This window comes from Rhinolophus sinicus, linkage group LG16, assembly GCF_036562045.2.
Source record: "Rhinolophus sinicus isolate RSC01 linkage group LG16, ASM3656204v1, whole genome shotgun sequence".
In the NCBI taxonomy this organism is placed as follows: domain Eukaryota; kingdom Metazoa; phylum Chordata; class Mammalia; order Chiroptera; family Rhinolophidae; genus Rhinolophus; species Rhinolophus sinicus.
The window spans coordinates 28069718-28092612 of NC_133765.1; the positions used below are offsets into that span (position 1 = coordinate 28069718).

The 22895-nt window shown below is 36.3% G+C and overlaps 1 protein-coding gene across 3 annotated transcripts in view; it reads left to right on the forward strand.

Moving 5' to 3' along the window:
• The window catches only part of TAOK3 (TAO kinase 3), a 157213-nt gene that overhangs the window by 109983 nt on the left and 24335 nt on the right, over positions 1–22895 (forward strand). For 2 of the 3 annotated variants that reach the window (XM_019753979.2, XM_074320998.1), the window contains exons 12-14: positions 2789–2956; positions 5554–5760; positions 16382–16516. In XM_019753979.2, coding sequence (XP_019609538.1) covers positions 2789–2956; positions 5554–5760; positions 16382–16516 — 510 coding nt within the window. The remainder of the gene's footprint in view (positions 1–2788; positions 2957–5553; positions 5761–16381; positions 16517–22895) is intronic. The other variant, XM_074320999.1, reaches the window with a different exon arrangement.

Sequence of the window (22895 nt, forward strand, 5' to 3'; positions counted from 1 at the left end):
AGAATGTCTGCAATGATATTCCATAATTTAATGATATTTACATCTTTTGGGTGATTTTATTTTATGCCTTTTTCTGTATTATTTGGATGTTTAAAGTAAACCTATTTCCAAGAACAGTCAAATCATTCTTTTAAAAGGATCGGAGAACCTTTTATTGTAGGAGTTCAGAGAACAGAAGATGGGGTTGTAGGCAGAGAGAACATGAGCAAAAGCATGCTCAATTTTGAACCTGTATACAGATATCTAAAGAATAGATTCCTAGAGGTAGAACTGGTAATCAGAGTATGTGGATTTTAAATTTAAACAGATATTGCCAAATTGTCCTCCAAAGACGTTGTACCAATTTATACTAACAAAGTATGTTAGTATAAATTATGATATTCCATAATTTAATATTTACATCTTTTGGGTGATTTTATTTTATGCCTATTTTATGTGTTAGTGAAACACATGGCATGAGGCAAGAATTATCTAGAATACACTATGCATCGGTTGGGAAGGAGGAGTAAGCATGACTAGATTTGAGCCTAGCAATACAGGCAGGAATCTGTACAGGCTGTAGAAGACCTGGTAACAGTGAGATGGTTTTAAGATACTGAGTATATCAGTTTTAAAAGGCTAAAACAGGTAAGGGTTTGATTATTTCATGCAGTTAGAAGTCCGGTACACTGGGAAAGGAGGTGTTATAAGCAGTCCGGAGCTATAAGCAGCTCTAAGTGTGGTCACTGATTCAAGCTCCTTCTGTCTTCCTGCTTTACCATGCTTAGCATGTTGCTTTAATCTTGGTCACAAAATGGCTCCTGCATCTCCAGGACTCAAGTCTTCATTCCAGGCAGGAAAAAGGAGGAAGGGCAAAAGGCAAACTGCCCTCTCTTCCTATGCCTCACCTTTTTGTTCTAGAAAACAAAGCCTTCCCCAGGGACTTCTGCCTATAGCTCATTGGCCAGACCTCAGTCACATTGTTATCTGTAACTGCAAAGAAGGCTGGAGTTCAACCCTTTTATTTTCTCATGCTTACATTAAGGAAAGCAAGGAAAAGAGGTTGGAATGGGGGGGAGATGAGACACAGTATCTGTCACAATGAATGACATGCTCAAATCTATGTTTTAGAAAGATAATGGGCTACCAGAAAACAAACCCCAAAATAAAGAAACCTGGGTTGTAGCCCTAACTCTTCCACTATTTAGCTGTGTAATTCACTTCACCTCTCTGAGCCTAAGTTCCTCACCTTGAAAATAAAAGAATTTGTAAGAGTGATTCCTGCTCTAAAATTCAGGAATCCTAAAATTATAGCTTGAAGTTTACTAAAAACCGATTTGTTCTTGTATAATTGCAAGCACTAGAGTAGCAAAATAATTTCCCTTCTCCCTTTCGTGCTCATCTTGAAATATGCAGGCTACACTTATTTCCGGGAATGGTGCTGCATCTTCAGAAAGGACTCTGCAGAGGAAGAGATATTTTATAAAAGCAGGAGCAAAACCCACAACATCCCTGACGGCAAAGTCAGGGTGAAGAACCACAAGACATGTAGATTTTTTTTTCTTTTTCTCACAATGGTTCTGTTCCTCTTTATATCTGTTTTACTTAACAAAGAAATTAAATCCATTCCATCATCTAAGGCTTACCGCATTATATCTCATTTTCCCAATATCTTCAAATTATAATTTCACTTAAGTGAATTTTCCACATAATTGAACCTTTTCATTTAAAAAAAAACCAAAACTTTATCCTCCTACTTTGGATCATTTTCTGTGGTGATCTTGTCAAAATATGTGATGTGCTTCCCCTGCCTTCTAAAGAAAGTACAACGAACATAATTTCACTTCTTAATAGCTCAGAAACAGTAGTGTTTAGTGAACTCTTGGAGTATAAAAGGAATATATGAGGGGCGCTTGCCCCTTTACAAAATAGCCAACAAACGTTTGTTCATTTTTATTTGGTTGGTTGGTCTGTGTGTTCATCATGGAATTTCTTTTTCTTCTGTCAGGCCGTCAGAGAACTTTCAAAGTGTACTTCTTTTTACAACAAATAACCCTACCTCTAATAGTTCTTAATCCTTTTTCTCCCACTTTTATGCCCTCTTTTGAACCTGCTATAGGCTGAAAACCAGGAAACTGGAATATGAGTTAAAGATCATTGATCATATTGAAAGCAGGGGTCATTTATACCAAGAAAAGTTTATGGATTCAGGGGCAGTTCTTTTCACCCCTCCGAGGCCCTTTTTCCTTATTTCTGGTGGTACAAGTCTGTAAAGAGAGGATGAAGTTGCCAAATTCTGAAGAAGCTGAACAGCTGTCATATTTTCAAGCATACACTATATACTCATATGACCACAGAAACAGAAAACAAAACATACGCAAGTCTGTTTTTAAAAGGGTAGAATAGGGTGGGGAGGCGGATTGAGACAGGTTATAACAAGAATATGCTATACTTCTGCATGGCTTTTGCTTGTTATATAATTTCATATTTGAAAGTTATAAGCCACTCAGCTACTCTTCAAAGTTCTAGTCATTGTTATTACTTGTATGATAAAGTAAAACTCAAGAATTCTCATGTAAACGCTAGGACAGTCCACAAAAATGGGGCTTGAAAAAAGAGAAAAGCATATAGTTATCTTGTTATGAGTTTCATATAATAGCAGAGGCTACATGAAATGAAAATCATATCTTGTTATTTCTACAAAATCCATAGAACTGTTTTATGTCCATTTACTCCTATATCTACATCTTGCACCTAAAAATATGTTTTCTCATGATCAGTTTTTGTTATTTTCTCTTGCCTCAATTAGCATGACTTTGTTCGACGAGACCGGCCACTACGTGTCCTAATTGACCTCATCCAGAGGACAAAAGATGCTGTTCGGGAACTAGATAACCTACAGTACCGAAAAATGAAAAAAATCCTTTTCCAAGAGACGCGAAATGGACCCCTGAATGAGTCACAGGAGGACGAAGAAGTAGGTGCAATTTATTTTAGCCGGCACTTAGAGAGTGCCTACTATGTGAAAAAGTTCTGGACTGGGCACTATAAAAGACACTTTTGGGGATAAAAATGTAATTGATGCTCTGTGCCTTAAGAGACGCACAGAATTGCCAGAGAAACATTCATAAAATAATTTTTGTAAAACAAAATATGAGAAAAGCTATAAAGTGACATCACTATGCAGGGGCCCATGGTGGGGAGAAGATGTGTCTGCTGGTGGGGATTAGTGAAGGTTGTCTGGCGGTCATGATGTGTATGACTTTTGGCAGGAGGGCTTAGGGCATTTTAGACTCAGGAAAGTGCTGTACTTTAGAATGTTTAGCCTAGCAACAGAATGTAAGGTGGATTCAAATGGGCGAAGTTCTGGATGATAGTCCATGAAAGAGATAAGAAGGGCAGTTTCAATGGGAACACAGGAAAACAGAACACTTTTGAGAAACACTGTAGAGGCAGACTTGATATTACAATGCTTCTCATTGAAAGTGACAATGACAGAGGAGGAAGACTTTAAGGTGACTAAACATTTGAGCCTGAGTAACTAGAGTCTGTCAGTGCTAAGAACAGAGAAAGAACCAAGGAGAGAAAGAGTAAGTTTAGGATGATTTCAGTTTGGTGCCTATGGAGTTTGAGGTCCTGGCATCTTATGCTACAGACATAGTATTACAGATGGAGTTTTCCAAGGAGAGATGACTTCCTGGTTTTTCATTCAAATGCCTTAGGAAGGATTGGTTGATGTAAGCGTAATGGCAATCGGGATACCTGAACAGTGATGGCTAGCAGCTGGTTGGGAAAAAAATTCCAGAACATAGGAAAGAGGTCTGAGTAAAGGGTAGTTAGTTGGGAGTTAAGAGCACTTAAATGATCGTGAAACAAAGAGTTGAATGTAGAATGAAAAGAGGGCCCGTGCCATGTAAGAAAAGGGAAATAAAGGCACTGCCCCCAAGGAAGGAGCAGCCAGTTCCATCAGATGCCACAGAGAGGTCAAGTTAGACAAGGGCCAGAAGAAAATGTTAACTGGGTTTTACAAGTAGGGCATTCTCAATGACCTTAGTAAATGCAGTTTTACAGCAATAGTTAGGATGAATAGTAAGATTACTGTGGGTTGTAAAATAAATGGGAAGTGACAAAATAGAGACAGCAAAAGTTGGTTATTTTAAGATTCATAAATCTGGCTAAGAAGGAAAGGTGGCAAAGGGCAGTATGTAGAGAGGTGTATAAAAATGGGGCAGGCCTCTTCATATTGATATGCAGAGGGAAAGGGGCCAGGACACAAGTACTGAAGACAGAGGTTAAAGAAGTAGGATCTTAGGAAGTGCATGGGACAGAGCAAGAGTATTAGAGCATGGCTTAGCTTATCTAAACGAGATAAAAAGGAGGAAAGGAATGATGAATTTTATTTTAGCTTTTTAATATAAAAGAAAATTATTTTATCAATAATTATAAAAGTGAAATTCAGAAAGCTGAATTGAACTGTAAAATCTCGGTTGCATATATATAAATGATCCCCGTTAATTGGGAAAATAAATCTATTAAAAATATAATGTATTGGGGTGGCCAGTTAGCTCAGTTGGTTAGAGCCTGGTGCTAATAACACCAGGGTTGCCAGTTCGATCCCCGCATGGGCCACTGTGAGCTGCGCTCTCCTTAAAATAAATAAATGAATGAATGAATGAATGAATGAATGAATGAATGAATGAATAAATAGTATTATCCACCATTTTAAATTACCGCAATTACCTATGCCAGTGATTCCTTATATTGCTAAGTAACAGTTCTTTAAAGTTATGTATGTACATATGCTTCTTTGAAAATAGGGTTTATTTGCAACTAAGTTGCTTTAATTGTATTATTGTATTGTTTAATCTTACATCAGAAGATATCCCACCGTGATGGATAAATTATATATTCTGATTATTTTACCACTTCTCAAATAGTAGTCTTTAGACTAGTAGTGATGAATACCAGTATTATTTAACAGATACACTTAATAAGATTACAGAGGTAAGCATGATAGAATTGCTTGAGGGAGGCAGAATTTAATTACCTATCCAGGACAGTAAAATTAATATCCCTGCTTAGATATGAAGTTACTCAATAACGATTGCATATTGCTTGTCAAATCTCTGAAAACTCTTTCACTCTGTTTTAGTTTCAAGTGACCACTGCCGTATTTGCAAATATCCTAGAGGTCACCTACCTAGTTGCCTGCAGTCTTCCTCTAGCTCCTCAGTGTTCCTGAAGGTGTCTTACAAAGCTGGCCTCATTCTGCTTACTGAATAGCAGCACAATATGATAGTTGCATATGACAGGGGAAAGCCCTGGGATAGAAGCATTTGGAGCCTTATGACTCATGTCCAGAATGGCCCCTGGGGAAGACACAGAAGTAAATTTGAGTTGTCTGAAAATGATGGGGGAGTAGCGGAGCCACTACATAAAAAGTTTATCTTTGCAGATTTGGCAGAAAAGCAACTTGGCCCTGTAAAATTGAGTGTGTTTAATAGCTTAGTCAATGGATTGGCGCTTTATCTCCAGTCATTTTTTTTTTTTAACCTGAGTGCCCCATTTTTATAGGACAGTGAACATGGAACCAACCTGAGTAGGGAAATGGACAGCCTGGGCAGCAACCATTCCATCCCCAGCGTGTCTGTGAGCACAGGCAGCCAGAGCAGCAGTGTGAATAGCATGCAGGAGGTCATGGACGAGAGCAGCTCCGAACTTGTCATGATGCATGATGACGAAAGCACAGTAAATCCCACTTCCTCTGTTGTACACAAGAAGGTAGGTTTCACGGTCCCCTGCAGAGCCCTAGTTTCTCCATCGTAGTGAAGCCAGCTTGGGTCACTTAGCATCCAGATAGAGGCGTTACCTTTTACAACAGAAACGTGGGACTAAACCCAGCACTAAATAGTTCTCTTACGGCAAAAAGGTAATGAAGGACTGTGCAAGCTATATCTGTGCCTATTTCTTCATCTTCCTCTCTTGTTATTCTGATGTCTACGACCGTCAGTAAATAAAATATTTTAAATCCATAAATTTCCAAGTCAAAGAAACCAATAAGTCCCTCTCTAAACCAATAACATTAAGACTGTAGACCTTGGGGCGGCCAGTTAGCTCAGTTGGTTAGAGCACAATGCTCATAACACCAGGGTTGCCAGTTCGATCCCTGCATGGGCCAGAGTGAGCTGTTCCCTCCACAACTAGATGGAAACAACTACTTGACTTGGAGCTGATGGATCCTGGAAAAACAAATAAATAAAATGAAATAAAATATTTTTTTTTAATGGAAGTAATTTAAATACCCAATAAGAGAGGATCAGTTAACTAAGATTTGGGACTCTGCAAACATTAAAAGGCAAGTGTTCAAAGTACATTTAGCAGTTTGTGAAAATGCACATGATTAATGTTAAGTGAGCATCTGGACTTAAAAAAAAAAAAAGACTGTAGACCTTAAAAGCTTCCTGAGTCAAACCTCTTGGGTGTGCCCTCTTAGAAGTGTGCTCTTTCAGAGTTATGTTTCTTAATGTATATTCCTAACGTACTATTTGTTTTAGAAACACTTTCTACTCTTTTCTGTTGTTTCTTGGATTTATTGTTTATAGTTCTTCTAAGACTAGATCTCTCAGCTTAAATATTCTGACTTTTGAATGAATGATTCTGTTTTTTTATTTATTTTTACTTTACTTTTCCAATTGAAGATCCTCATTTTATACAAGCCTATCATGGTTAATAAGTTAAAATACTTTATAGGAAAAAAATTTTAAGCTTCTTTCAAAGCAATTTCTTTAAGGTGAGTGTTTCACAGAATTATCAATAATTCTTTGGAGGAATTCCCAAGTGTTTTGACTGACCTTCGGTAAGAAATCCATAGTATGGAATTATAGAAAAAAATCCCTTATAATTTTTTTTCCTTATTAGGTATATCTGAGGTGTGTATATACTTATTTTAATAAATGGTAGCGATCACATTCTAATTCCAGTGAGAGAGCATGTTTAAGAATTATTTTCACTTAGACTTCTATTGGTTGTGCATTTTTCTTGGGAGGAAAAGAAAATTGAACAGGTAAGGATGAAGGGCAGGAGAAAATATATTGGTCCCTGGTTGTGAGTAGTGGAGGGATACACATTTATTTTTCTGAACTGGTTAACTTACTCATTTATTCAACTAATATTGGTGGAGACCTCTACTGTGTGCCAGGAACTGTGGGTACAAAGGATATAAAACAGACATGGTGCTTTCTTGGAACTTATTATCTGTAGGGGAGATTAGGCAAGTAATCATACTAGTAACTGTATCATATAATTATGAAACTTGTTCCAGGTAAAAGGAGGATTTAATCTAGCAGGGAGAAGTGCAAAGCCTACCCAATGAAGTGACATTTAAACTAAAACTTTAAAGACAAGTGGAAGTTAGCTAACTTGGGGTGAGAGATGGGGGTGAGTCAGAAAGCAACAAGTGCAAAGTACCTGAGACAAACTTTGTATGTTTAAAGAAGAGGGGAAAGGTCAGAGGTCAGAGCATGGTGAGCCATGTGGAGAGTCAATTGAGACCAGAGAGACAGCAAGGACCCAGGTTATCAGAAAGCCATGGAAGCATTTTGAGGAAAGGAGTGATACCAGACAGATGCAGAAATCTGCTAAGAGTTCAGCATTGCCAGCTGGTCTTCTTTGAACACAGGCTAGTGAATATATATTTGAAGGGTAGAAAAGAAGGTTTTGCTAGGTTCTCTTTTTAGAAGTTGCTATCATGGATCTGACACCTGGCTCTTTCCTTTCTAATCCCTTTGGGGCTCGATGGGTATAGAGAGCAAAACGAGAAATTCTGTTGGATCTTTTTACTCCAGTACCTCTTAAATGGGCACCCAGAATTAGAAGAAAGATACTACTCGTATAATCAACAAGAAAGAAGATCCTGGTCTCACACTCATTGTGAGGTTTAATTTTAATTTTTGTGTGCTGGAATAGAACTTTCTTGTGGTAATATGTGACTTTCAATATTTTTTTCTCCCTGGTGTAATCACTTAAGAAGAATAGGTGTTAATTTATATTTTGAAATAGAAGGTAGTTGTATTTGGTCCACAAGAAATGTTTGCCAGGAAGAATTTAAGTTACATAATGTATTTCTTTTTTATTACGAGATATATAGAGGATATGTGATGGGAGAAAATTGAAAAATTTTTTCAAATAAAACTTTGAATGAGTTAACTTTAAAATATAAGCAGGCTAATCAAAAGACACTATCAAATGAAAAGGCAACCCACAGAATGGGAGAAAATATTTGTAAATCATATTTGTACCACTAATATTTTGCATATGTAATATTTGCATATCTAATAAGGGATTAATATCTACATTATATAGATAACTCCTAAAACTCAACAACCAAAAAACAAACAACCCAAATCAAATATGAGCAAAGGACTTGATTAGACGTTTCTCCAAAGAAGATATACAAATAACCAATAAGCACATGAAAAGATGCTCAACATCATTAATCATTGGGGAAATGCAAATCAAAACATGAAGTGAGATACCACCTCACACCCAGTAGGATGTGTACTATCAAACAAAACAACAAAACACAGAAAACAATAAGTGCTGACAAGGATGTGGGAAAATTAGAACCCTTGTGCATTGTTGGTAGGAATGTAAAATGATACAGCTGCTGTGAAAAAACAGTACGGCAGTTCCTAAAAAAATTAAAAATAGAATTACCATATGATCCAGCAATTCCATTTCTGGGTATACTCGTACACCCAAAAGAATTAAAAACAGGATCTCAAAGAAATACTTGTACACCCATCTTCATTATAGCATTATTCACAGTAACTAAAATGTGGAAGCAACCCAAGTGTCCATCAATGGATGAATGGATAAGCAAAATGTATATACATACAATGGAATATTATTTAGCTTTAAAAGGGAAGGGAATTCTGACATATGCTACAGCATGGGTAAACCATGAGGACATTTTGCTAAATGAAATATTCTAGTCACAAAATGATAAGTACTGTATGATTACATTATATAAAGTACTTAGAGTAGTCAGAATCATATAGACAGGAAGTAGAATGGTGGTAGAAATGGAGAGTTGTTTAATGGGTGTAGAGTTTCGGTTTTACAAGATGAAAAGAGTTATGAGCTGGATGGTGGTAATGGTTGCACAACATTATAAATATATTTAATAGCACTGAACTGTACACTAAAAAATGGTTAATATGTGAAAATTCCTTTAAAGTGCCAATACTATGTGACTAAAAATATATTTATCCCGAGGAATATTATCATGAAATTTCAAAACATTGTGGAAAAGATGTACTTGCTGAAAGAATAAAAAAACAAAGTAAAAAATAAAAAAAATTAAAAAATAAAATGGTTAATATGGTAAATTTATATGTATTTTACCACAATAAAAAAAGAAAAAAATATAAGCAGGCTATAAAAATAGAATATATTATATATGAAAATGTAATGTTAAATATGATATACCTGCATTTAAAAATATATCATCTTTATTCAGGTAGTTCATATTTGTTGATTTTCTTGAATTCCTAAAAGTCTTATTCACTTGAGAACGTGAATAAAATAGGATCTCAAACTCTCAATAGAAAATTTTTTATAATGGACTCTAGGAATGAGGATACTAGTTCATGGTTCTGTCTGCCGCTCTTAGTTTTATTTTACTTTGGACAAGTCACAAACCTCTCCGAGCCTTAGTTACTCCGTCTGTAAAATTAGGAGTTATTCTGTATGATTTCAGAGATGCTTTCCAACTCTAAAATTCTGTGCTTCTATTCCTGTAATCTTTAAAGAAGCAAATCAAGCCATTTGATAAATTCAGGAGCAGGCTTCATCCACACCTCACCCAGGACAGGGTCTGCTCTTCTCTCTTACATTATGTATTTGGATTCCACTTAAAATTTCACTTGCAAAAGGGTTTGTTTTGGGGACTTTATCCCCTAAAAGCCACTACCCTGATCAGTCCCTTCTTCTCTGTGCAGATGGGACAGTAAGTACAATATATTACATGTAGGTACAAGTAACATTTATATTGCAGGTTGGATTTTCCAGGAAGCAGAGCTGACATTGTTTAGCATGGCAGTGTTTTGTTTGTTTGTTTGTTTGTTTAAGGAGTTTCCTTTGAGATGAATACCATGGAAGAGAAGAGAAGGAAACAGCATTGGTCAGAGGGCAAAGCTGAACTGAGATGTAGGCCCAGTGGCAGCCTCAACCAAACCCCAGGGAGCTATGGAGCTAAACTGGCCCTTTAGAGTTGGGCCAGAATGGCCAGGCCTTGATACCCCCACCCAGATCAGTCACTGAATGCGAGCAACCTGGGATGGGTATGAACTTGGGCAAGGGCCAGGCTGCCATCTGCAGCTGAGGCAGACCCTGCAAGAGCTGACAGCCAAAGACTGCCAGCAGCATGTCCTTCCTTAAAAGGGGGAGCTGGGTGCCTTTCTGAGTCTGTCGTCATTTGTAACCACAAAGATTATTTTTGAAAGAAACCAATCAATACAGTTATACAAAACATTTACCAGTTTTGCATGGATTCAGGTCCAGAATCTTAGAAAAGCCTGTATATCACTAAATTGTCATATTCTAAACAATGTTCTACCCATTATCTCATTATCCTATTTTATTTTCTTTTTTATACTTGTCACTATCTAAAAGTACATTATGTATTAACTTGTTTATTATTTTACGAGTAGAATGTATATTTCGTTAGGGCAAAGACTATGGCCGCCTTGTTCTGCACTGTATCTCAACGCCTGTAATGTGCCTGGCGTGGCACACTCAGGAAATAATCATGGAATGAATGAATGAACAACAACAACAACATGACAAAACACGGGGAATGAATTAATTACCAGATATTAAACATCATGCCATGTTGATTCATTGAACATAGTGGATTAAAAGGGTTAAATAATTTTAGGTATCATCTTTATGGTTGGAAAGACTTCAGTGAAGCTTTCCTCCAATAATAACCCTCTAAACAATAAAAAACATTCTTAATAAATATCAACATGTAAGAATAAGGGAGGGGAATTTTTTTGTCCCGTAGATTGTTAGAATCAAGCAGACATCCCCTGAAATAGTCAAATCATGCATATGAAACATTACCATTTTATATAGGAAGTAAACTTAATTTTAAAGGCCACGTGTAACTAGTAAGAGCGTGACTTGCAATGAACTGCTCTGCATCCAGGATAAAGATGCCCTGATTTTAGCAGAACAGATCAATCACCAATCAAGCCCCCAAAATATAAAGTGGGCCACTGACAAATGTCCTTTGACATCAGAATTTCAGGTTACTTTTATCTCTCCAGTCTTTGCCTCGACTCTGGTCTTTGCTGGGCCCGGAAGGGATCGTAATCTAATCTTCCTTTTAAACAAGAATGCTTTACTAAGTCTAAAAGTATATTCTGACAAAAATAAACTTTAAGCACTTATTTATTTCCCCCTTGCTAGTGTTGCCACACTGCTTTTTCCAATAACAAGAATCTCACCATCTCTCTGGACTGGTGGTTCCTCGAGGACCTCTCTCTTCACCTACCACCGAGCACAGAGTCAGTCACGTAGGAAGCACTCAATAAATGTTTTGTGAACTTTTATAGGAAACAACGCTGCACCCCTATTGTTGATTATTTATTCACAAATGATTCCAATGCAAACTTTTAACCCAGATTAGTTTTTGGCTGTCACCAAGCCTGCTTCTGCGCCTCCACCCTCCTCTTTTAACATTATTGGCTAGATAGCAGTACAAACAGATCTTAATGTCCTCCTAACAACAGTCTGTTTTCTTAATTTGTCAACTAAAAGGTATATTTATTTTGTTAAAGGATAAAATTCGTTATCTTTGCCTGCTGCTGCCTTCTATTAATATAGATCCTTAGACTTCAATATATTAAAAGTATTAGTCCATTAATTTGTTACGTATCCCTAAAGAACTCTAGTCATCGTGGCCCCCTTTTAGAGATTATTTTTAAAAAATCATTCTGTCCTAACTCCTAAAGCTTTACTTGGCCCTTCCTCTTTGTCAATTTCTTTTCTTCTTTTAAAAAAGAACAGCTCTCACCATTTCCGTGGGAGAAAAAAAAAGACGTCCTTGAGGGGACAGGAAGTTCTAGTTTAATTTTCACTTGCTTCAGTGGCCATTCCGATTATTTTTGCTGAAGAGCAGGGCCGGTGTTTTGACTCTTCAACTCACATTTGGCAAAGTAAAAGTAAGTGAACATATGAAGGTAATGTTTCTTAACCAGAGCAGCCTTATAAACCACCTCTCTGTAGTAACATCTTTATCCTCAGGATCCTGCTAGTCACTTTTCCTCCCTAACAGCTATCCTTCCAGGTTAAGGTATCCTTTTCCGTCTTCTCCCCTTCCTGTAGCCCTCGCTTTTGCTAGCTACACCTGCGTGGGCAATAATTTAGTAATTCCGAAATAAACAAAACAAAAGAGAGACGATGGGTTTGCTGATCCTTTCTCCACAGCATGAGTAGTATTGGAATCTATTAAAAGATTTTTCATCACCAGATAAAAACCATTTTTAGATTCCCTTCTCCCCACCACCCTTACCCCAATGTCAAGGTGTGCTCCTGTGTGTGTGTATGTGTGTCACTATTTTACAACTTCCTTAGAGTACGGAGTGGCAGGTGTTTGTGAAATACAGATTTGAATTCTGATAAATAATATAAGGGAAAATGTCATTTCCCCAGCATGTCAGACCTATATTCTTGAGCTTATTTATTTAGCAAACATTTACTGACTGCCTACTAAGTATCAAGCACTATGCTAGGTGCTGGAGTGACTGAGATTTTTCAAACCACATTTACTCTGCCTTCCAAAAGCCTATAATCTCATGCACAGACAGGCAAGTATGATTAATGTGATAAAGATATATCCAAAACTTGACAAAACCTAGATGAATGATTTCCACGGTTAATTTCAAGTTAAGCTAGAAACTCCGAACAAGTGACTACACCGTAAGTCTTCATTTTAGAAGCATAACTATTCAGACACTTAAGGAAAAACTTCTAAATAATTATACATTGTCCAATGTATAAAAGTAAAGTTTGTGCCTCGTACTTCACATATTTCACTATAGTTTTTAAAATTTCAATTCTTACTAAAGATTTTGAACAAACGTTGTGACAGCTTTTTTTTTTAATCTGCAGAAGTTTTATTTTTTATGATGAAAGTGTTAAAAATAAATTTACCAGGTTAACATAAATTTACTTAAAACTGGTCCCGATCATATTGGTATTGCAAAAACTAGTTTGTTTATTCTTGGGTAATAATGTTTTAAAGATAAATTATAACCAAGTGGTATACTTTGTCTTGGTAAAGTAGAACACATAATTGTTCTTAATATTCTAAAATCATTCTTCAACATCAAAGAAGATGTTGGCCCTCTTATCATCATTTGTAAATAATCTGCATTGGTCCCTAACTGCATAAAATATCAATTTGACCTTTTCAACTCTTAATTTTAAAATGCATTCAGATCAGAAACTTCGGGAGCCAGGTTTAATCATTTTCAAAGGTACTGCTACTTGAAGGGGCAATATAACCAACAGACAATATATCCAGTAAAGTAGATAGTTTAATTTTTTTGTACTTGCTTCTCAAGTCACATCCCATTTTAAAATGGCTTCATTATTTAAGTTGTCTTCAGAGTTTTGAATTTGTTTGATGCAAAGGAGCTGAATGTTTTAAAAATCATTTTCCTATGTACTTGAAATGTATATCGACTGTTCGCCTAAAATTTTGCCCCATTTGGTGGTCTCTTGCATAATATTTGAAGACACTCAGTGTTTATTGGTGATCTCTGTTATGGAGATGCTGTGGAAAACAAGAATTCTTTTCTAAAAGGAAAAATATCTTTAGCGTATAAAGCAAAGATTATACTGTTAGCATTATATTATACTTAAAGAAGATTAAAATTTTGGACCTATTCTTTAGACTACTAATATAGCATTATTTTTCATATAAACCTTACTGGGTTATTAGCTATGTGTCAACTAAAATCACTATAATTTCAAGTTTCAACTTTTCCAGTGTACTGCAGTATCCTCGAGTTAAAAAACTTAGCTAATATAATGTGACTTTTAATTTGGTAATCAGGATCCTAACCCAAAAGTGTTCATTTTTATCTGACGGAAAACAAAAGAATATTAAAATTAGGCATATTTGCACATATTTTGTTTTATTCTGTTATGTGAACAATGTGGATTCTAGGGTCTCGGGTCATATTTGTAAATCAAATTATAACAATTTGAAGCTTAGCGCTGCCATCATTTCAGGTCTCCTTCTCAGTCAACGCACTTAATGTTAGCTAATTAACCCTCACCAAAACTGTGACTTAGCAAGGCCTCCTGTAAAACCACAGGCCTCTACCTAGTCTTCTGTTCTGGTTGCTGGCATTTAAAAGCTGCTTGATTTCCAGGGACTGTAATATTAAGTAAGATCAAATTTGGAGATAAATGTAATTTATTAACAAATATTCAGCAATGTGAATGGTAGCAGATCCCAGTGCCTTTCTCTCTAGAACCTAAACCTAGTACATAAATCTCAGCCCCACACCTAATCTTTTTCTGCCGTGTGAAATAAGAGTTTAGATTTCCCAGAAAATAGTGTAGAAAATTTTAATTGACCTATCAAGTACTTTTTTTTTAAATAAATTTCAAAAATATGGGTTGAGGTACATTTTTAACCTGTGGCACTTTCAAATAGAACTTTCTGCAGTGATGGAAATTATCTATATCTACACTGTTCAGTAAGGTAGCCATAATTAGTGTCTACCTTGAAACATAGCTGATGGGACTTAAGAATTGAATTTTACATTTTATTTAATTTAAATATCTATGTGACTAGTGGCTATCTTATTGGATAGTGTGGTGGTAGAACATCCCTTAAATTTGATATATGTGCCCTCAATGGCATTTAAAGTCCCTTCATTATTTGAAAACAAAATAGACCACAATACAATATATTGGGGGGGAAAATCTCTAAAGATAGATGTAATGGTAAGATATCTTCCCAACATTCTGAAGCATTCGAAATTTATGAAAGAAGAAAGAAAATCAGCCCGATGATAAATTTTATTTTTGCTCTTGGCTTTTACGTAAAAACCTGGATGTAAAATTTAATATCCCTCCAGGCAGATAGGTGTTTTGACTTTTCAAAATTTTATTCTATATAATAAAATTTTGTGTTTTCTAAACCTTTAATTTTGTTGGCTGATGAAGGATATTATTTAAAAATTTCGAATAGTCATGGACAAAATACAAAACTGACTTCTCACAAATGGTTTCTCCTAAAACCCTAGGGCAGTAAGAGAATTAATTTCTCCTTCACTGTCCTGAACATGTACTATTTAAAAATCCCCCATGGTTGTACATGTTTTTGAGCTATTAATTATTACAGTATCTTTTCTAATGGGTTAGAACTACTTACTGACTGACCACTTCATCTTTTATAGAGAGATGCATCACCCTTTGAAAGCATTTTCCCCTTTAAAAGTCATTTCAGTTGCTTTTAAGAAACATCCATTACTACCTTCCAGGGAATGTTATTTTTCACTGGGCGTTGCAATAAGATTAATCATCTTTGCCTATCAAGAAGCATAAGACTTGATTAAATCAGTCAAGGGCATTAAATTCCAGCTTTACTCACACTGGTGACCATACCGAGACTGAGTTGAGGAAGAATTTGTGAAAGTATCATTTGGTTAAAATTGTATGCCTGTCTCTTTAAATCTAAAAAAAAAAAAAATCCTTTCAGAAGCTGTAGAGAGAAGGTGCTAGAACTGTGTACGATCATGACTGGAAAGCAGGATCCCTCAGTGACTGCCGAATCTTCCCAGCACAAGATAGAGAGGCAGTTCAGCACAAGCCTACACTGATTCTAGGCAGAACGATGATCCTACCGAACAGATCGCAAATAAAATTAAATTGAGAAAGCAGATCTTTCAAGGGAATGAGGCGGAGGCTCGCTTTTATGTTAAAAGCAACCAGCATCCTCCTTGCTAGACATGGACATGACATTTTTAAAGGAATTATTTGGTTGCAGCGTTTTAAACAAACTGTTCTAAGGAGTCTGTACATTGCATTGTTTTTTCTATTCCTTTTTTCTTTTGCATATATGTAATTCTGGAGGTAAAGAAAAAGCCTGCCAGGGATTCAGAAGGCATCCCACTAGCGATCAGCTGACATTCCTAACTGAAGGCTGCAATGTGTTGCTTATTCATTTTGTACCGTGGGAGCTGCGGGGACTAGCAGAGAGCTAAACTATGCATTTCAAACAGCAGTGCTTGTGCAGAAAGAGGGGTGAGAGAGAGGCAGCCGGCGAGGAAAGAGCACAGCTGGACTTTCTCCTTGTTTTTATCCATTTCTGCAGGATCATGTATTCATAAGGGATGAGGCGGGCCACGGCGATCCCAGGCCTGAGCCGCGGCCTACCCAGTCAGTTCAGAGCCAGGCCCTCCACTACCGGAACAGAGAGCGCTTTGCCACGATCAAATCAGCATCTTTGGTAAGCAAACACCCCTCTACTCACCTTCCCTTCCTTCCCCTCCTCCCCATCTGGCAGCCTCTCGACCTCCCTGAGCCTCTCTCGGCTTCATGGATGGGAGGAAAGGAGTCAAGAATGTTTTCTCCCTCCTAATAATTTTATTCATTTTAGAAAAAAATCTGTTGGCATAGCAACCTGATCTCAGATATTTTAGCATTGTCTACGGCATGTAAAAAAAAAAAAAGCCTTTGTGTGTGTGTGTGTGTGTGTGTGTGTGTGTGTGTGTGGTGTGTATTTATATATGCTGTATATGCAAGATAAAAAGGGCTTTAAAATGAAGTTGCTAGCATGTTCAGTTTTTAAAAAGCTGTTTGTCTTTTCATTAAAATAATAATGCTAAAAATATTTTAAAGGTATTTGCTGTGTGTGTATGCAGGGCACTATGCTTCTTTTTGTATAGATTCATGTGTGTCTATAATGTATACACACACATCAAAAGATAAAACAATTTTTAAAAAATATGTGGTTGCTGGCTACTGTATATAATTGTAGAAAATAAGAATACTTGCTTCCCAGCGATGGATTGCTGGTTCGTTCTGGTTCATTCATTTATTTATTGCAACAATGGTAGTGGCTGCACTTCCCCGTTTAACCCCTGAAGAATTTCCTGGCACCAGTAAAGCAAGGAGGGCTTTGTAGGAGAGGATAGGGATGGTCGTGGAAGAAAAGATACTGTAGGATCCTTCAGCATTTTTACTATTGCAAATGTGATTGCTGGATGCCCTTGTAGTAGCAAAAGGGGTGTGTGCTGGAAGAGTTAGTTTTCATGCCTCCTCCCCTTGGTCCCCAGCGCGTGCGCGTGCGTGCTCACACACTCACACACTCACTCACACACTCACTCACACACACTCACTCGTATCGTTTCATCCTTGGCACTCTAAACTCTCTTTAATCTTTTGCGTCTCAATCTCACTTCTCAGCCAGAAAATGATTGAAATATCAGTTGTTTTGCCCAAATTGATGTTAGAGGTTACATGTGCAGGAAGAGTTAGTGTACGCTGCTTGGCTATTCCATTTAGAACCTGTGATGACATCATCCAAGGCCGACCCAGAAATGATTCTTTTTTTCTTGTCCTATTTTTTAAACCTGATTTCCACTTTTATTTCTCAGGTCTTTTAACGCCTTCAATTATCTTTGGAATTGATGATGGAGTATAATCTTTAAAAACCCAAATATAGGGAAAATGGAAGTTAAAGCACCTCCATATTTCTATGCCTGCTACTGTCTAAAAGCAAGCAATTTAACGTAGACTGCTTATAAATAATAAGCCTGCCTTTAAGTTCCTTTGTATAGAAGTTTCTTGTCATCTCGTTCATAGACAATTTTTTCATTTTAAATAAATACAATGCTGTGTAATGGAGATCTTAAAATGTCCACTATGTATTTGGTAGTGATTGTTAGGCACCTATAAAAAACATGGCTTTGAGTCTAAATAAAGCATGAAATATTAAATAATAACTATCTTCATTCCATGATATCTGACAAAAGAAGAAGTATGGTATTTATGGAATATTACTACTCACCACCGACTCTTGTGAGACTTGTAACCTTTATCCAGACCTGTTCATGTTGAAACGAGAGGAGAAATGATGAACAACCAACTGAGAATCAGAGCACCATAAGCAGGTTTTGCCTGTGAAGCAGACATTATACCCAGTGGGTTTTTCCCTCTGGGACAGGTTCTCCTCTTTTCTCACTTGCCACACCCTCATTCCCATATCATATATTCATAACCTCCTCCCAGTAAGATAATAATATTACTGCCATGCCAGAGTGATCTCACGCTCATATTTGGGGACTCACCCAGAGCTCCTCTGTGTGCACATCACCCATCACCATCTTCTCTGTGGATAATGAAAGCCGCTTCCCCACTGGGCCCCCTCAGGGCTCTGGGCAAAGTCCTCAGGAACCCCTCTGAATCCTAAGTCTTTATAGTGCCCAGAGGGGATCGGTCTCTCTGATGGACTCTTTATTTGCTAAAAGGCCCCTGACTCTCTAGTAAGTTAAATACAGAGTAGCTGATAGGCTGTTGCTGTAGCCACAAAATCAGTTGGGTTTTTTTTTTTTTGAAAACCCTCTCCAAACAAAATGCTTTGGGAATCATGGTGGGGTTGATGGAAGTTATCAGAGATCCGTAGTATTTGTATCTAGTGGTTTTAGGGAGAAAAAAAAATAATAGAAGGGAAAAGTGGTATGATGTCTTAGGATTCCACATCCCATTTTGGACAGTCTAACTATTGGTATGGATGTTTTAATGTATATTACCAAGTATTACAGTTCTACTACCTATTATATTATTTTAAAGGCTAGTTTCAATAGGAATATTTAAGTCAGGACACTGGGATATCAAAAAGAAGTATCTAATTTTTAAAAATATATCATGAATCTTATTGTTTTTCATGGATCCCAACTCAAATGAAAAAGGAGTAAAATTACTTAAATGACACAAAAGTAAGAGCAAGATCATGGCAAAATGAAGGTCCAGTATAACAAATAATCAAATCCATGGTGAAACCTCTCTTCACTTCTCATAGTTGGTAGCAACACGATATTGATTTATTTATTTTGGTTTTACTCTTTCTCTATAATCTTCTCGTCAAAGCCACAGAGTGATCCGAAAGTGAACAACAAAAAGAAAAAGAGGAATTTAGAAATAGTTTTTCAATTACTAGATAAATAAGTGACAAGTATATGTTTTAAATAGACTTGCAAACTGAAAAAATGTATATATAACGGTTTCTCATTTTTGCTTTATCAGCCTATCTCTTCTACACAGCCTAAAAGAGTAGGCCTAGTTCTGTGGCTTTTCCCCTTAGCATTTCTTTCTAGGTTATACTTTTGAATGGGGTTATTGACAAGTATATGAAGCCCATGGGCCACAGGCTTTTACTGCTAGGTGTTTTTATTGTTGTGGCACCTTAAAACTCATATTTTTAGGTTATTATGCATCGCCCCACCATGCATTTGTAACAAAGGAAAAGCATGGACTGCGAACGAACCGTGATACCAGAGGAAGCCCTGAGGAAACTTTAGAATTATATATTTTTAAAATTGTAATCATTTAAGGGCAAGATTACTGACCTTATTTTGAAAAATTAGGAAAAGGGAATTTCATGGAACCTTTTTAATTTTATCCTTTCTTTTTCTTTTTCTGTAAGAAAAGTTCACATTGGGCTGATTTGTCACCTGGAAAAAAGTTGTTTATATGTTTTTCAGAATTGCTCATCTGATTTCTTGGGCCTTTGAGATGTGTCTTATTGTTGGTGAATGGAGATACTAATATTTTAGTTAGATTAATGACCCACGAGAGTGTTTTCAGCTGATGTTACATCTGATGTCATTTCTTCTCAAATTTTCATAATGTCTGGGGTCACGTATAAAGAAAATTGAGAGACTTCAGGAGATTAAGTAATTTGCCCATAGTAGTTGATATAAAGACCAAGACCCTATCTATTAGATAATTTACTTTGGGCTCTTATGAAGGAATTCTCACTGGAATACAGTGGTCTTCCGACCTAGGTGAATGTATATTAGAATATGCATTAGGGAGAGGGGCATAAAACTCTCCAGGAAAGGATGTAGGAGAAAATGATTATTGTCCTATCTATGCAAACATAGATTCTTTTACTTTGATTTTACAGATTCAGTAGAAAAGCTTATAGAAAATGAAATCTTCATTTGGATTTTTAAAAAATGCAAGTTAATTATTCAGCTAATTGTGAAATTGTGTACCTGAGTGAGTTTGATAGACAGGCATAAAAATATTAGAGATTCAGCAGTAAATGCTACTGTTTCGCCACTCAGGAGCCCCACTGTTCTGTTTCTAAATGCTTGAAAATGTGTTCTCTTCCTGGATGGTGTTATCAGAGGATGCTTATCAAAATATTGCATATCTCCTCTTTCCTTTTTGTTGACCTCTTATTCTCACTAAGAGCACTGCTGATACTGTTTTTCACTTGTGTTGCCAATCTATATGCCCAACCCACATGACCAAACTCAATAAATGTGTGTTGAATGAATGAACAAATGAATGAATGACGTCTATTTCAGCCCTGGTACCAAATGAGAATTTGGATTTATAAGTACGTATTTCAAAGCTCTTCATGTCAGTTTTTCTGTATAAAGCAGAATTGCCTGTTATCAGTTATTACTTTTAGTACAAACTTAAAACAGTTTTTCCCTATGTGTTCTAAAGAGTGGAACGTCAAATTTCTAATGCCAAAGTGTGAGTCACTGTATTCTTTTTAAGAACTTGCTATAAATTTCACTTGTTCTAAGTGCTGAGGGGGGCCAGTTTTATCATAAGCATTATTTTGATTCTTACATATAATTAATCTTGTAAGTTGGCTTTGATCTTGTAAGAGGGTAACATTATCAGCCACCTTGCTTCTCTTTTATATTCAGTAAGTTGCTTATTAGTCTTCTAGCTCAGTGTTCTGTTCTTGATAGGCAAATAGTACACTTTGGGTGAAGTGATGTGTTTTAGGGCCAAATTTTGCTGGAATTAAATCCAGTAGAATGGAATGTCTACAAAAACTTCCTGAAAAAAGCTCAGTCTTCCTTTATGGTTCTTTATTTTTATATACATATATTATTCCAGGTATATGAAATAGTTAATAATTCAAATTCAGAAATTATACATACTGATAATCTACAACCTGGATACAAGTACAGTTTTGTTGTTAAACTTGACCTTTCTCTTAGATCCACTTCTTCTGATCTATGTCCCTATCACCAGAAATGCTTAGTGGAAGGAAAAAGAGACATATTACTCAGAGCCTGGCAGAAAAGGAAGGAAACCAACATTATTGAACATTTCTTATGTGTCAGACACCTTGGGAGGCACAAGTGTTATCTTATCAGCAATCTCATCCTAGCGGTGCTTCCTTTCTACATATGAAGAAAGCGGAGAGACTTCATGAGGTTCAGTAATTTGCCCAAGGTCAGTTATATGGTCAGGGATGGAATGAGATATGTCTGCAAGCAACCTTCTGGTTGTAGCAGGATAAAACTGCTCACTTTGAGTTGATCACATTTCTGAGACTACCATTGTGAAAGCTACAGTCCCTACATTTCTATAACTTTCTCTGATTTTTAGACTTACTCAGTGTGTAACTTAGACTTAACATTCTCTGCAGCTTTGGCTGTTTGGGTGTTGAACCCCTCCTCCATTACTTCTTAACAGAAAGTTTCATTCTTTTCTGCCTTAGTGATATGAATTTCCTCAGACAATTCAAGAACCATAGGACCTTAGTTCAAATCCCAGGCTTTATAAAAATTAAAGAGGTAAATTACATGTGAAAGTATAATGTAAACCATAAAACATAATAAAATTATGAGCTATTTTTTTAAATTTTATTGACCATATAGTGTATTCATAAGACACAAAGTTTAAACTTAAAATAGGCATACATAACTGTAGGTAACATATTTTTTATAAGTTTCATGTTGAACTTCCAAATGAAACATCTGGTTATACTTTTATTTAAATTCATCTATCTAGCTTGAGCATGGAATTTAAAAACTCACTATCACAATATATATCTAAAAAGACAATTACTTTCAGACTTAGAACGTTTAGCTGTATAAATGGAAGTTGATATTAGGAATTTAAGAAGGTGATTATCCAAATTATGGGAAGCATTTAAAAGCAAAGTGTCTTTCCTGGAATTGATTTGTTACAATGATAGCATGTTGAGCTTTGTCATTTGTTTTTGCCACATTCTTGTATGATCTGGATGCAGCAGGATCACCCTTTTCACAGGGACTCACTCACCAATTAGGATAGAAAATGTTCCCAGCACAATTCGGTTCTGTTTTATCCTTAGGCTGCCTGGTTTAGGGACATAGCCGTACTTTATTTTATTGACCACAAATCAGTCAAACATTCTGCTGGCAAGTTTTAAACGTATCATGATAGCTTTAGAGTATTCCATGCTTCAGCTTTGGAAATCTGATTAAAGAAGGAATGGTAAAATAAGAAAAAATAAGTACATCGATAAAACATACCACAAACATCACACTCGAACAGCTACTTCACTCCCATATTTCTCTGAAAAACATGTGAGTTCAGAAAGGAATAAATGGTATCCTTTCTGTTGATTGGAATGGTTTTTTTCCCTACAGTTGAACTTCAGGAAGGCACAAGCATGAAGAAGTGAAATATACACATATACTTCAAGCTACTTCTTTCTTTCCTTCTTTTTATCGTGAAATAAGTCCATTAAAATATATTTATTGTGATGGCAAAATAGATTATTTTCTTTAGAATGTTAGGTGCCTCTTTGGTGGCGATATCCCTTTTTTGGTCTTGAAATATTGTCCGCTCTTATTCCTCAT